Source organism: Equus quagga, chromosome 1 (genome assembly GCF_021613505.1).
Source record: "Equus quagga isolate Etosha38 chromosome 1, UCLA_HA_Equagga_1.0, whole genome shotgun sequence".
Taxonomy (NCBI): Eukaryota; Metazoa; Chordata; class Mammalia; order Perissodactyla; family Equidae; genus Equus; species Equus quagga.
In genome coordinates this window covers 18552676-18565800 of record NC_060267.1, presented here as the reverse complement: position 1 = coordinate 18565800, position 13125 = coordinate 18552676, and the positions used below count along the sequence as shown (strand labels likewise).

Sequence of the window (13125 nt, the reverse complement as noted above, 5' to 3'; positions counted from 1 at the left end):
AGGACCCACAACTAAAAGTATGCAACTATGTACCGGGGGGCTTTGGGGAGAAAAAGGAAAAATTTTTAAAAATCTTAAAAAAAAATCATTAAATAATAGAGATAATAGCCCCTCTCAGTGTCATACATCTAGGCATGGTGGTCCACTCCACTAAACAAATGAAACATAGAAATGTAAAAGACACTTGTAACCTGTTGCTCTTTATTGAGTTATTTATTCCACATGAGCTAAATTTAATTAATGAAGCTCTCCTTTTTCATCTTTCTAGCATAAACCCTCAGCTTGGTGCAGAAGAGTAAGTCTGAGAATATTCAGGCAAGCAAAAATAAAAGCACAAGGCTTGAAAGCTTTTAGGTAGATTTTAAAAGAAATCAAGTTGAGATGAGGAAGAAGTTAAATAAAAAATTGAAAATTTGTATCTTGGCACATTATATACTTTTTAGACCCATGGTTGCAGCTGTCAATTGTATATGTAACTTTGACATTGGTGAATATAGGAAGGTTAATAAAATTCTTGGAAACGGTTGAAATGTGTTGGGTAGGTAAATGTATTTCATCTTTATCTACAAAGTTGGGTTACCCACATATGATGCTTCAAACTATGCTACAGATAGAGAGCTTTATCAACTCTGTAATATCTGCATGGTGAATTATGTTCTACTAAATGCTGTCGTTTAGAGAGTTTTGAAAATTTGGTACCTATTCAAATAGTTTGTGTTTTTTTTTTTTTTTTGGTCTTTTTTTCTCTGTGTATCATTTAGTTTTGAATAGTTGCTAAAATTGCTTTCTTCAAATTCATTAATCTTTTTTTTAGCAGTTTCTAATCTGCTGCTAATCCCATCCGGTGCATTTTTCATCTCAGACATTGTTTTTTATCTCAAGAGGTTCGCTTGGGGTCTTTTAAAATATCTTCCATGTCTCTCCTTAATGTGCTTATGCTTTCCTCTCCCTTCTTGAACATATGAAGTATCTGATTATATTAGCTGTTTTGATGTCCTTATCTACTTGATTTTACATCTGTGTCATTTCTGCATCTGCTTCTGTTAATTGATTTTTCTCTCCATTATTGGACATATTTTTCTGCTTCTTTGTATGCCTAGTAATTTTTTTATTGGATGCCAGATACTGTGATTTCTAGATATTGAATTCTATTCTAGATATTGATTTCTAGATATTGAGATTTCTGTTGATTTCTAGATATTTTTGTATTTTGTTAAATGTCCTTGTGATTTGTTCTGAGACTCTTACTTGGACGTAGTTTGAGGCTGCTGTTAAGCCTCGTAGGTAGAACTAGAGCAGCCTTTCGTCTAGAGCTAATTCTGCCTCATGACCGAGGCAGCACCCTTCCAAGCGCTGCGCCTGCTGCCCCGCTCTGGCTGGCGGGAACATTAAATACTCCTGGCCTGGGGGAGCTCTAGGAGTTGTTCCCCCTGCTCCTTTCCAGTGGGTCTTTTACTGTCTCGGGTAGTCTCCTCATAGCTGTGCACTGAGAATCCTCTGAAGATCTCTGTACAACTCTCTCCTCTCTGTGTAGCTCTCTCCTCTCCATATTCTGCCCTGAGAATTTTAGCCACCTTGTCCTCTCCAAATTCCCAGCTCTGCCCCTTCAGTTCAGGGAGACCACCAGGCTCAGTTTAGGACTTCTCCTTACATTGTAGCCTGGAAACTCTTGTGGCAGTAAGTTGGGGCAATCCTGGGCCTCACTTCTTTTGTTTCTGTTTTCTGAGGGGGAAAGTACTGCCTATTGTCCATTGTTTGAAAACTATTGTTTTATGTATTTTGTCTGTGTGTGTGTTTAGTTGTTTAAGACAGGAGGGCAAATCCAATTCCTATTACTCCATATTAGCCAGGATACTTATTTTTTTTTAAATCTATGAAAACATGAGTTTTTTGTTGAGGAGGGTGGCCGTTTAGGAAACATTCTTAGTCTGCACAACATTTGTTACTTTACACGCTTAAATGTTCAGATCCAACTTTCAAGTTACCTATGTTCCCTTTTTTTTTAATTAATCCTTGGGTTTTTCCCCAAGGTTCCAATATTGAAAAATCTGTGAAAGACCTCCAGCGCTGCACAGTGTCTCTTGCACGGTATCGAGTCGTAGTTAAAGAAGAGATGGATACTTCCATTAAGAAAATGAAACAAGCTTTTGCTGAATTGCAGAACTGGTAAGTTAAGTTGCATTTGATATCAGTAGCACAAAAAGGATCATTTATAAAGATGGTCAGCCATTCACCAAGTTCTTTAATTCCTGACTCTTAACTACTCTACATAGTGGGGAGAGACTTAAAGATCCTGTGGTATATTTAGGTAAAAATCCTAAGGTATATTCTTTTGGACACAGTGTGGGAATGAGTAGCACAGAGAATCATAATGCTCCAGAAATGGGCCTGAGGTTAGTATTGTTTGGAAATGGACAAATAATTATAGAGTAGATCATACATTATTTCTTTAGGGTCTGTGTTTTAAACCAGGAACCTGTAATCAATGGCATGCTGTTTTTGAACCCAGTTATAAAGTAGAAAAGATCTGTCTTTGCTTTCCTACCTCCTTTTATCCTTCCTAATGCACCCCGCCCTAATGGTCCCTTCTGTGCCCTATTACTAAACATTGATTTGTTTTAATTTTGTGTTTTTTGAACTGTGTTCTAAAGAACACTCATGTCTTAAAATATATTAATATGGGTTCCATAGAAGAAATAGGGTTCGGTAGTTAAAGAGGTATGAAAATACCTTTTAAAAAAATTTTACTACTAGCCTTCTCAGTGCCTTTTCAATGCTAATATGCCTTGTAAATCTAGAAGAAGGAGCTATGCTATGCTGTTTCTTAAATGTATTTGATTATAGAAACTTTTGGGGGGAGAAGTATATTTTCTAGAGCATGTAACCATTTTAACCATTAGATATGAAAGTGTTAACTAATATTTAAACCATAACTCCTTTCTGGCAGGTATTTGCATTTGATAAGGGACTTTTTTGAAAATAGAAGAGCTCTAAGGACCAAATTAAATAAAATGGTGGGCAGACAAGCAGCTAGGTTGATGTTTATGGATTTAGGACTGTCCACTCCACTTATTTGTAAGACTAGCCTGGCCTGAAAAATGAGAGGAAGTGTTCATTGTCGACGAAAATAACCAATCTATAAATGAAAATTTGGGTGAGTTTATTCTGAGCTGAAATCTGAGGATTATAACCCGGGAGAATCTTTTCACAAAGGGACAGAGCACTCCAAAGAAGTGGGGGTACACAGGGTAGTTATATACCCTCAAAGAGGGTGTTTCACATATGATTGAAATGTCCCTCCCACAATAGTCACAAGATTGCCCTGTCAGCACCGCACTTGGTGGGCACCGCAGGTAGTGGTCTGCTATCTCGAGGGCGTAGCAGGAGGCAAATCTGTTGTCTTGAGCTGGGTGGTCATACGTGGGGTGCCACAAGCGATCAGTTCCTAGCCCAAGGAAGGACGCTTAATCCTTAAAGAAATGCCAATGTTGGGAGGGGAAGAGAAGTTGCACCTTTATCTCAAGGGCTGTTGTTCTTGCCATGGGGAATCTCTAAAGCAGATATACAATGCATGCTCAACGGCCATGGCCACGGCCACGGTCAGGCCCTTTTGGAAAGACAAGGTCAGGCCGAATTAGGTTTACACAAAATGGCTTCCTCATATACTCCAATATATCCTATTACTTGCCATTTTTATTTTTCATCATGAATAGAGAGAACCTACACCACTCTTCCTCCCAACCATCCGTTTTCTTGCCTGTCTATGGACTGTTCTCTTAGGTCGTATTCATCCGTGTCTCTGTAAACTTAGTCTGGTCACTTCATGCCCCAGCAGACGAGAGAAAGAGGGAGTGTGGGTAGCCTCGGTCCTCCTGTACTGTGGGATGAAGAGGGAGTGAATTAACAAAGATGTAGAAGAAAGCCTCCAAAAAGTGGCTGACTCCTACTTTTATCATTTGCAAAGTGTAGAATGGTCCAGTAAATCATCACAACCAGAAGTACTTTTAGGATAGATAATTCATCTGCTAGTCTACCCATGCTTTGTCCTGAATCTCGAGTTTCCCTTTTCAGGTTTTATAGCTAGAAACTTAATGTCACATCTTCTGTTTTTCTTACATACATTTTGCTCCAGCCAGATTACTTGACTCAAAACTTAACATTCAGATTTCCTTTTCCATATGCTAGTTAATGCCACTTTCCCAGCCTTAAATATGCTCTCCTGTATCTTTGTATTTATTTAAATCCAACCAATTCTCTCAAACTCACCTTAAAATAAGCTCTAACTTCTGGAAATTTTTCTAGGTAACCGATTTCTCCTCTTTCTGAACCTCTGGGTGGAAGTCCATGCCCTTTGCCCTGGATTATTATCATATCAGATACTGTTGACTCATTTGGAAAAGAGTAAAGAGCTAGAGTAGGTCATCACGACTTTGCCTTGATAAGCCTCTGGTCTCTGTAACTGTTTAGCTTACTGATTACTTAGCCACAGGATCTGATTCCATCCAGAGCCAGTCTGAACCAGGAAACTTAGTTCCGGGAGAGAGATTTGTGAGTTCCTGTTGACTTGGCACCCAGCCACAGGGCAACTCCTTTAATAAATGACAAATGAAGTGGTTTCCTGCCTGGGAGCTGTGTGTTTAGGACTGATCAGCAGGCATAGCAACCAGGTCAATTTCACTTGAGGAAAGAGATCACCTGCCCTTTCCTGTTGGTGTAAAACCCTATTCTCTGGCTGATTGGGTTTTTAAACAGCTTTATTTCATTGCCCCTTGGAGTTACTACTTCAAGATATAATTGGCAGGTGAGCTAACTCCGTTTGGCACTGAACTAGAGCTTGGGGTTAATGTCACTTAGGAACCCATTTTTTTGTGTTGGTTATAGTATAAAGGAAAAACGAAAGGTTCTAACAAATTTGCAACAGTAAGGTTTCATTACCCCAGATGGGGAACTCGGGGGACTACTTAGATAACTGCTTTCACTTTGAGGCCAAATGAAAGCTGACACATACCTGTGGGAAGGTAAAGGCAGAGGCTTTCCAGTGATAAAACTTAAAATCTGCTCTTATTGGTGATCTAGTAATAATCATCTCTAGACCCAAGTTTACTTTACTCGTTAATTAATAAAATTTGTCTGACTTGCATTGTTGGAGCTATTAGTTGACTTAAGTTTAAAGCTATTAAGGAGCAGGATCTGGAGTAGAACATGAAGCTGGAGTGTATAATCTACTTTGAACACTTGTCATAAAACGTATTGGTGAAAAATGCCAACAGGATACATACTCAGCTTGCCTTTTAAATAAAATTTTCTATTTTATTGAAAGTCAAAAGGTACTTATTAAGATGTAAGAAATTTGAGATTCTATAATACATAAAGTCAATGTAAGTCTGTGCTTAAGATTTTGAAATTTTTCATAGCTGATTCCTGATTGACCTTAGAAAAATTACTTCCTTTTATTTGAGCTTCTCTTTTCTTCTTATATTAAGCTACCAGTAGTCTTAGCAAAGGCTTTTAGATCCTTAAAGTCCATATAGAGATGCTGAAAATTTAGGAATAATTTTGTGAACCCAAAGCACTTTCAAAAATGTCTAAAAAGCATAGAAAGAAAGGGATGGGCTAATATAATAATGTGTTATCAAAAATGTACATAACACTCCATAGTGTTAAATTATTCTTCAGTTTTTACATGCTTAGTACATTAATATCTTATTTCTACTAGTACTTACCTCCGTGGTTCTCACTGTTCTTTGATTTAAAAATTTTACTCTTGAACCATCTGTGAAAACAGCTAATAACATAGGAAGATTACTTTACAGTTTACCAAACATGTTCAAGCATATTATCTGATTTCTTTATCGATATTTCTGTCCTATGAAGTAGGAGTTTTTAATTCTACTTTACTATTAAAAGGGATTTGAGTCTTAGGTTAAGCGACTTACCTAACATGACATGGTAAGTTGCAGGCTCAGTATCCGAGTCTTTGTATCCTGACTCTCAGTAACCTATGACCTTCATCCCATCCATCATGATGCCTCACTTCCCAGCTAAAGCTTGGGAAGAAGGCTAGAGACTCTTGATACATGTCACATGTATTATTTCCTCCTCAGCTTAAAGGCTATGTAACAGAAACCCCACTGTAGGAGAATTTAGGGAATAAAGAATTTAGTTGTTATGGAACAGGGTTAGAATGAGGAGGACCAGGAGTTTGACTGAGCCTATGAAAGCCTTTATAAGTATTTTTTTATTTCAATAAAATAAAGCTACAAGAAGGAATATTTCATCCAAATATTCAATGTTCTTTTGATTTTGTAACTCAGAAGGTCCTGGACTATTCTTCTTAAGTCACAGCTTGCAGTGACTTGTGATGCAGATATTCTTCAGGTTACATCTTAGTTGGGGGAAGGGTATGAAGATTAAAGGAAAGTTTCCATGGAGTGGGGTCGATTAGAAAAGATTTCTCGGAGGATGTGAATCATTGTCAAGCCTTGAAAGAAGCATGGAATTTACATTGGCAGAAAGGATGAGGATAGAATACTGCATTTAGGAGATACGAGATAAGCAAAGGCATAGAAAGGGCATAAAGGGAGGGATCCTGCACAGTGTAGCTAAGGCTAAGGGACAGTAGTTGAAGGCAGTGAGGGGTGAAGTCAGAGACTGAGGTAGAATGAGAGCATTTGATGAAGGAATCTGAATTTTGTTTTTCTTTTTTCAAAGGTTCCATTATTCCCTCTTGTTTTTACTATAGTTCCCAAAATTATAACAACAGTTTTTTAAAAATCAAAATAAATGTCATATAACTCTACCATTTTAACACATAATTAATTTTTTGTTTTCTGTGTTCCCTTGTGTCCTTTATCTATATGCATGCATAATCTTACTGGTTGTAATAATCATAGTGAGAGTGTAATTTTTTAATGCATTATTTTCACTTAAAGTTATGTTTGAGTCACCTCTGTGGAACTGCCTCCGCTGTTTGTGTGTGTGCACGTGATTATCTGAGAATTTTTAGCGGCCAGCCCCTTGGCCCAGTGGTTAAGTTTGCACGCTTCCCTTTGGTGACCCAGGGTTTTGCCAGTTCAGATCCTGGGCGCGGACATGGCACCACTCATCAGGCCACACTGAGGCAGCATCCCACATGCCACAACTACAAGGACTCACAACTAAAATATACAACTATGTACTGGGGGGATTTGGGGAGAAAAAGCAGAAAGAAAAAAAAAAGATTGGCAACAGTTGTTAACTCAGGTGTCAGTCTTTTTAAAAAAGAATTTCTAGACAATGGATCTGGAATGTATAATGATTTGCCAGAGTTACTATGAAGGCATTTTGCTACAGGCTATTGTACTGAAACTGAGGGATCAAGATGAGTACAGAAATTAGAATAATAATTGCAATTGCTGCTGCCATTTATTAAGCTACTATTGTATGTGAGAAGCTTTTATGCATAGTATCTCTAATTTATATAACAATATCACTTGTAGTGTTATATTCATTTTATAAATGATAAAAAAGATGGGCATAGGAAAAAGTAGTTTGCCCAAAGTCATACGTGGTATTAAGTGATTCTCTTCCACTATGTCATGCTTCCTTTTTGTGTGTCTTACCAGGGATGTCTGGTTGCCTTTATTCTTCAATCTTTGCCTTCCTGGTTCACACATGTCTCCTTTTTGACATTGCTATCATAATTCCAGAAAGAGGATTCAAAAAAACAAATCACATTTTCAGAGGAGGATCTAGTCAGCCGTTCACCATGTGGCTTAACACTCCAACCATTTTTCCTTACCACCTAGAAACTTGAGCAATAAATTCCTTGGTGATCTAGATTGCTTCTGGTTCTTTTTTCCTAAATTTATTGTAAAATATCGAATCAGATGGCCTCTAGCATTACTTCAGAATTGAGAAACTTTGGCCACTGGAGAAGAGCAGAAGAAAAGGTTATCCATTGAGGGCCTGTCTCACAAAGCAGCCTATATTCACATTCTAGCTTCTTAAAAGCTACTCCAGACTCTTAAAGTAGAAGTCACGCATCCATGTGCTTTGTAAAGGACCCCTGACAAAGAGGAGCCCATCAAATTTTCATAAGATCCAAATTTGATATATTAAGCTAGTTCTTTCAATTCGTTTTACCCTAGTTGTTCAGCTCAACATGATGACCTGGCTGCCTAACTGGTGTTTTTTGGTTTTGTTTTGAGCCCAGGTATCTGTTCCATACTCCAGTAAGGCCAGTGCCATGAGTATGGAGTTTTACAAAACACATGGAGCATCATTAATTCTCTGCTAATAAAAACTATTGACAGGGGCTGGCCCTGTGGCCTAGTGTTTAGGTTTGGCACGCTCCACTTTGGCAGCCCAGGTTCAGTTCCCAGGTGTGGGCCTACACCACTCGTCAGTGGCCGTGCTGTGGCAATGACCCACATACGAAATAGAGGAAGATTGGCATAGATGTTAGCTCAGGGCGAGTCTTCCTCAGCAAAAAGAGGAAGATTGGCAGTAGATGTTAGCTCAGGGCAAATCTTCCTCAGCAAAAACAAAACAAAACACATAACTATTGACAATTCTCTTTTCTTGCTTATTTTATATGAGAAGAGGGAAATATCTCCAGAGAAATAAAGGTGTTTGCATTGGCTTTGCTAGGATTTCTGCTTTGATTGGCTAGTGGAATTAGAATAAATAGGTTGTAGGTTTTCGGCAAATGAAATCAAGTACAAATGTTTTCTAAGAACATTATTGAATGGTTTAGAGTATTACCCCTTGAAATAATTAACTATGGGATTGCTAGAGTTGTGTTTCCATTATAACATTGTTTTCACGTGCAACAACCATGAATAAATGATAGTTAACAATTTTTTGGTACCAAAGAATTACGGAAGGCAATAGCTAGAATCAGTAAGCTACATGTTAAAAATCAAAGCGCTTTCTTCAAATGATAGATACATAATATCTTAGAGATATGAATGCTAACGCTACAGGAACAACTATTCTGAGTGACTAAATTACACAAAAGCTTTAGAATAAGTTGAGCAAATGGGGAGATGGTAAAAGGTCTTGGTAAGGAGGAAAGGAAATACAGAACATTCAGACATTTACCAGTCTTTTTCCTTAGTAACAGTGACAGGTTGTCTAAAACCATTGTCATGATTGTAGAAAGGATATGGAAATTCTCTGTACTGTATAAGGTCCAGGCTTAATAAGACCTAGTGTCTTTCTAACCAGGATCCCAACAGTATTTAGCTGAATTTCATTCACAGTGTCAGAATCCAGTGTATCTGATTCTCATTATAGTATATTTCCATTCAGGAAAGCCTTGAGAACAGTTGCAAGCTTAGCACCCTTATGTATTGGAGTGAGCAAGGTAACAGAAAGTCTGACAGTCTGAATGAGCCTTTCATGCCTCTCTGAGAGGAGTCATTGCTTGCAGTTATGGCATCTAAAAACTTTTACCCCGGGGCCAGCCCCGTGTCTGGTTCAGTTCGTGTGCTCTGCTTCGACGGCCCAGGGTTTCACCGGTTCGAATCCTGGGTGTGGACATGGCACCGCTCATCAAGCCATGCTGAGGCGGCATCCCACATGCCACAACTAGAAGGACCCACAACTAAAAATACACAACTATGTACCGGGGGGCTTTGGGAGAAAAAGGAAAAATAAAATCTTAAAAAACAAAAAACAAAAAACTTTTACCTCAGACCACAGCTACTTTTGAATATCTTGACCACAGATCCATACTGGGACCACCATTTAGATTAGGAACAGATGGGAAATTTAGCTTAAGTTTCTTCATTGTTAGAAAGTTGTATTACAGTAAATTATTGTTTTTAATTGTAAAACATGCCTCTACTATTTATCTTAGTGCTTAGCCTACTTTCCAGTTTTTAACTCTTCCCACCCTCTCTATTTATTTTGTGATACACATATTTCTACAACTTTTTATTATGAAAACTTTCAAAAATACAGGAAAGTTGAGAGGATAGTACAATGATCATTGTGTTTCCTCTGTGTATGTTTGTGAGTAGAACCATTTGGAAGTTTCAGACATCATGACACATCACCCTTAAATGCTTTAGCATTAATGACCTAAAAATACGGTCATTCTTCTACACATCTGTAATACATGATGTACTGTGTCATGTACTTCTAATAAAGTTATTATTATATTGTTTATGTTGGTCTCAGCCTATCAGTAGTGATGCTGCCAGATAGGAATGCCTGGGGGCACTCACCTGGGCCCTGTGCTCCTTATGGTGACCCCTACATGAGCCAGTGTTGTGGCTGGAAAAGCCCTCGTGGTTCTTAGAATTGTAAGATGCACCTCAGCAACCATCATCTGGGAACTTTGAAAAACACAAAGTTTATTACTCACAGGTCCAGGAGGGTACACAGCACACCCGGGGCCACATAGCAAGATTTGCTTAAGGAGAGTGCAGACCTGGGATTCTGTTTTTATTGCAGTCAAGGGTGGGGTGCCTGGGGTTTCACAGGTCCACTCTTTATTGATGACTTTAAAACAGAAGAGCGAGGATTAAAGTATGGGAAGGGTAAAGTAGGATCACTCCCGCAGTCAGTTGTCTAGGTCACCCAGGGCTTTCTAAAAGGGAAACTTCAAGGACAGGGTGTCCTGGCTCTGTATCTAGTGATATAGCTGGCAGTCTCTTTATTCAAGATGAGTGTCTTGGAAATGGATGCTTCAACAATCAAGAGCTTAATGTCAGGCACTTACATTACAATCGTAAAAGCCAATTGTCCACCTGGTGGTGGCTGTGTAGTGGTTAAGTAGTGGTTAAGTTCTGGGCTCCACTGAAGCAGTCCAGGGTTCACAGGTTCAGTTCAAGACACCAACCTGGCACCACTGGTCAAGCCATGCTGTAGCAGCATCCCACGTAAAATAGAGGAAGACTGGCACAAATGTTAGCTGAGGGCCAATCTTCCTCACCACACACACACAAAAAAAGCTAATTGTCAAGCGCTTAAATGACATATATTGTAACATTTATTCATTTTTGTATTTTATAATGTAAAGTTGCAAATATTCATCAAGCTTTTCTCTGAGAAAATGTCCCAATAGCCTCAGTTAATCAGTAGATTCTGGTTAATGCTTGGCTAACATCACAGATCTTTCAATAGATGTTATCAAGAGATGGCAACATGACAAACAACAAAAAGAAATGAAAGTGCTTACTGCTTTTCAGTGTTTTGGGCATGAAAATGTAAACCATTTTTTTTTAAATGGGCTAGTTGAATGGTTGTCCATGCACTACCCTGTGAATTTCTTACGATCGCCCATGAGTCGTTAAAGAAACAAAGTTTATTTAAATTGTCCTGGTTGTTCTCCCAGGGGAAAAAAAGTGCCATCACAGTGTACCAGCTCATACTGCCACAAAAAAGTCTGGTTGCGATGGTGCAGGACTTTTTTCCCTTGCTAACAGTGTCATGTGACATTCTACTTTTTCATAATATTGTAAGCTGCAGAAAGCTTACTTGTTTACTGAAATTTTTTAATAAGTATTTTTCAAGCTTTGTCAGAGACACATTTGTCATCTGGTGGACACAGTGTCTGCAGCTTAAGGTGATTCAGCAGCAGAAGAGAAAGGTAATGTCAGATTCGAGGCTGGCAGCTCCCATCTCAGTTGTGCTTTTGTTTTGCCTTTTAGGTGTTCCAAATGCTGCTAGAGTTCTTGAAGCAAAATATTGCCAAGGTTTGGGAAAATGCTTTCTTAGCAAAGTATTGCTACCCCACCATAGTTGTATCTTCTCTCTAGTCTGGTGCTTTTGGATTAGTATGTCAAAGAAATTTGTTTTGTTAAAAGTCTGTTTATTAACATCATGCATAATGATTATCAAACCTGTGTTCTCTGGCACTTCACTATAAAGGATTTTGCTCCTTGAGGAAATGACCTTGCCGTATACTTTTTTGTGTATCTCACTGCAGTCTCCATATTAACTACTTTGTGCTAACATAACTACATGTTGAGCTAAATTGAATTAGTATAACGTGTGCGTATATGTATGTGTGTATGTGTGTGTATACATATACATGTATGTATATATTATTGGTTTTACAATCGGAAACGTGTAGAGCTTTTATTAACTCTGTAATTACATTCCCTGTAATTACATTCAAAAGGAGAAATTACGATGAATTCCAAATTTGAAGAGAGGTAGAACATTTCATGTTCATGCAGGTATTAAAATTTTAGATTTTTTTTTTGCCACCACTAAGCAAAACTGATATGGTAAGGAAAATTATTTGCATCCAGAGGTTGAATACTAGGACAGCCTACTATGTCTTTATGCGTTGAAGATGGTGGGCTCTTTTACAAGGTGCCTGTAAACCATGTACATTTGCAATGGAGAAAATTCTAATTGCTCATTTAATGTTCTTTTTCTGTAAAAAGCCTACCAGAAACCATTGACTCCATCTTTTCTGGATTACTATTAAATGTTTACCTGAAATCAGCACAATGTATGTATGTCTTTCGACTACTCTGTATTCTAAAGACTAAAGTGCTAGTGGACTTGGTTGCAACTGTGGTAAAATGTTGAGCATCTACAAATCCTAATCAGAGATAAATTTACCATGCCCTAGCAGAGGTATTACCTGGTACGTTCCTTAGAAGCAAAGCTGTCCAATTTTATGGGCCAAAATATAAAGTTAAAAATATGTGAGTACATATGTGGAAATACGTCATTTTCACAAGGACTTTTGCTTTAGCACAATTCAGTAAGAAACATTTTTGCAGCTTGCTACTGCCATCTAATGGTTCTTAACTCTTGGACTAATAAAGAGAAATAAAAGGGATTAGGTCTATTTAATTTATTGGAATCCTTAAAATATTCTTTGCTGAGGATGAGACATCAGAATTTTCATGTGGTCTATACAATGATTACTTTATAGTATGCTTTTAGTGAACAAACTCATAAGTCTTTCTCCACTTTTAACAATGTGCTGTTTCTCTGTTTGAGTTTCTGATCAAACCTTTTTCCCCTTGTCATCCCTTCGTAGTTTAATGGATCGAGAAGTGGCGTTGCTTGCCGAAATGGACAAAGTGAAAGCTGAAGCAAGTAAGAATGATCTTTAATCAAAGCTATTACTGGTTAGTGGGTATCTCTCTCTCCGCTCCCTTGACAAAAGCT

At 38.1% G+C, this 13125-nt stretch overlaps 1 protein-coding gene across 1 annotated transcript in view; it reads left to right on the top strand.

Annotated features, from left to right (window-relative positions):
* Positions 1-13125, top strand: part of SPATS2 (spermatogenesis associated serine rich 2) — a 133371-nt gene that overhangs the window by 112176 nt on the left and 8070 nt on the right. The window contains 2 exon segments of the mRNA XM_046671822.1: positions 2031-2166; positions 12995-13053. Of these exon segments, the coding sequence (XP_046527778.1) occupies positions 2031-2166; positions 12995-13053 (195 nt within the window).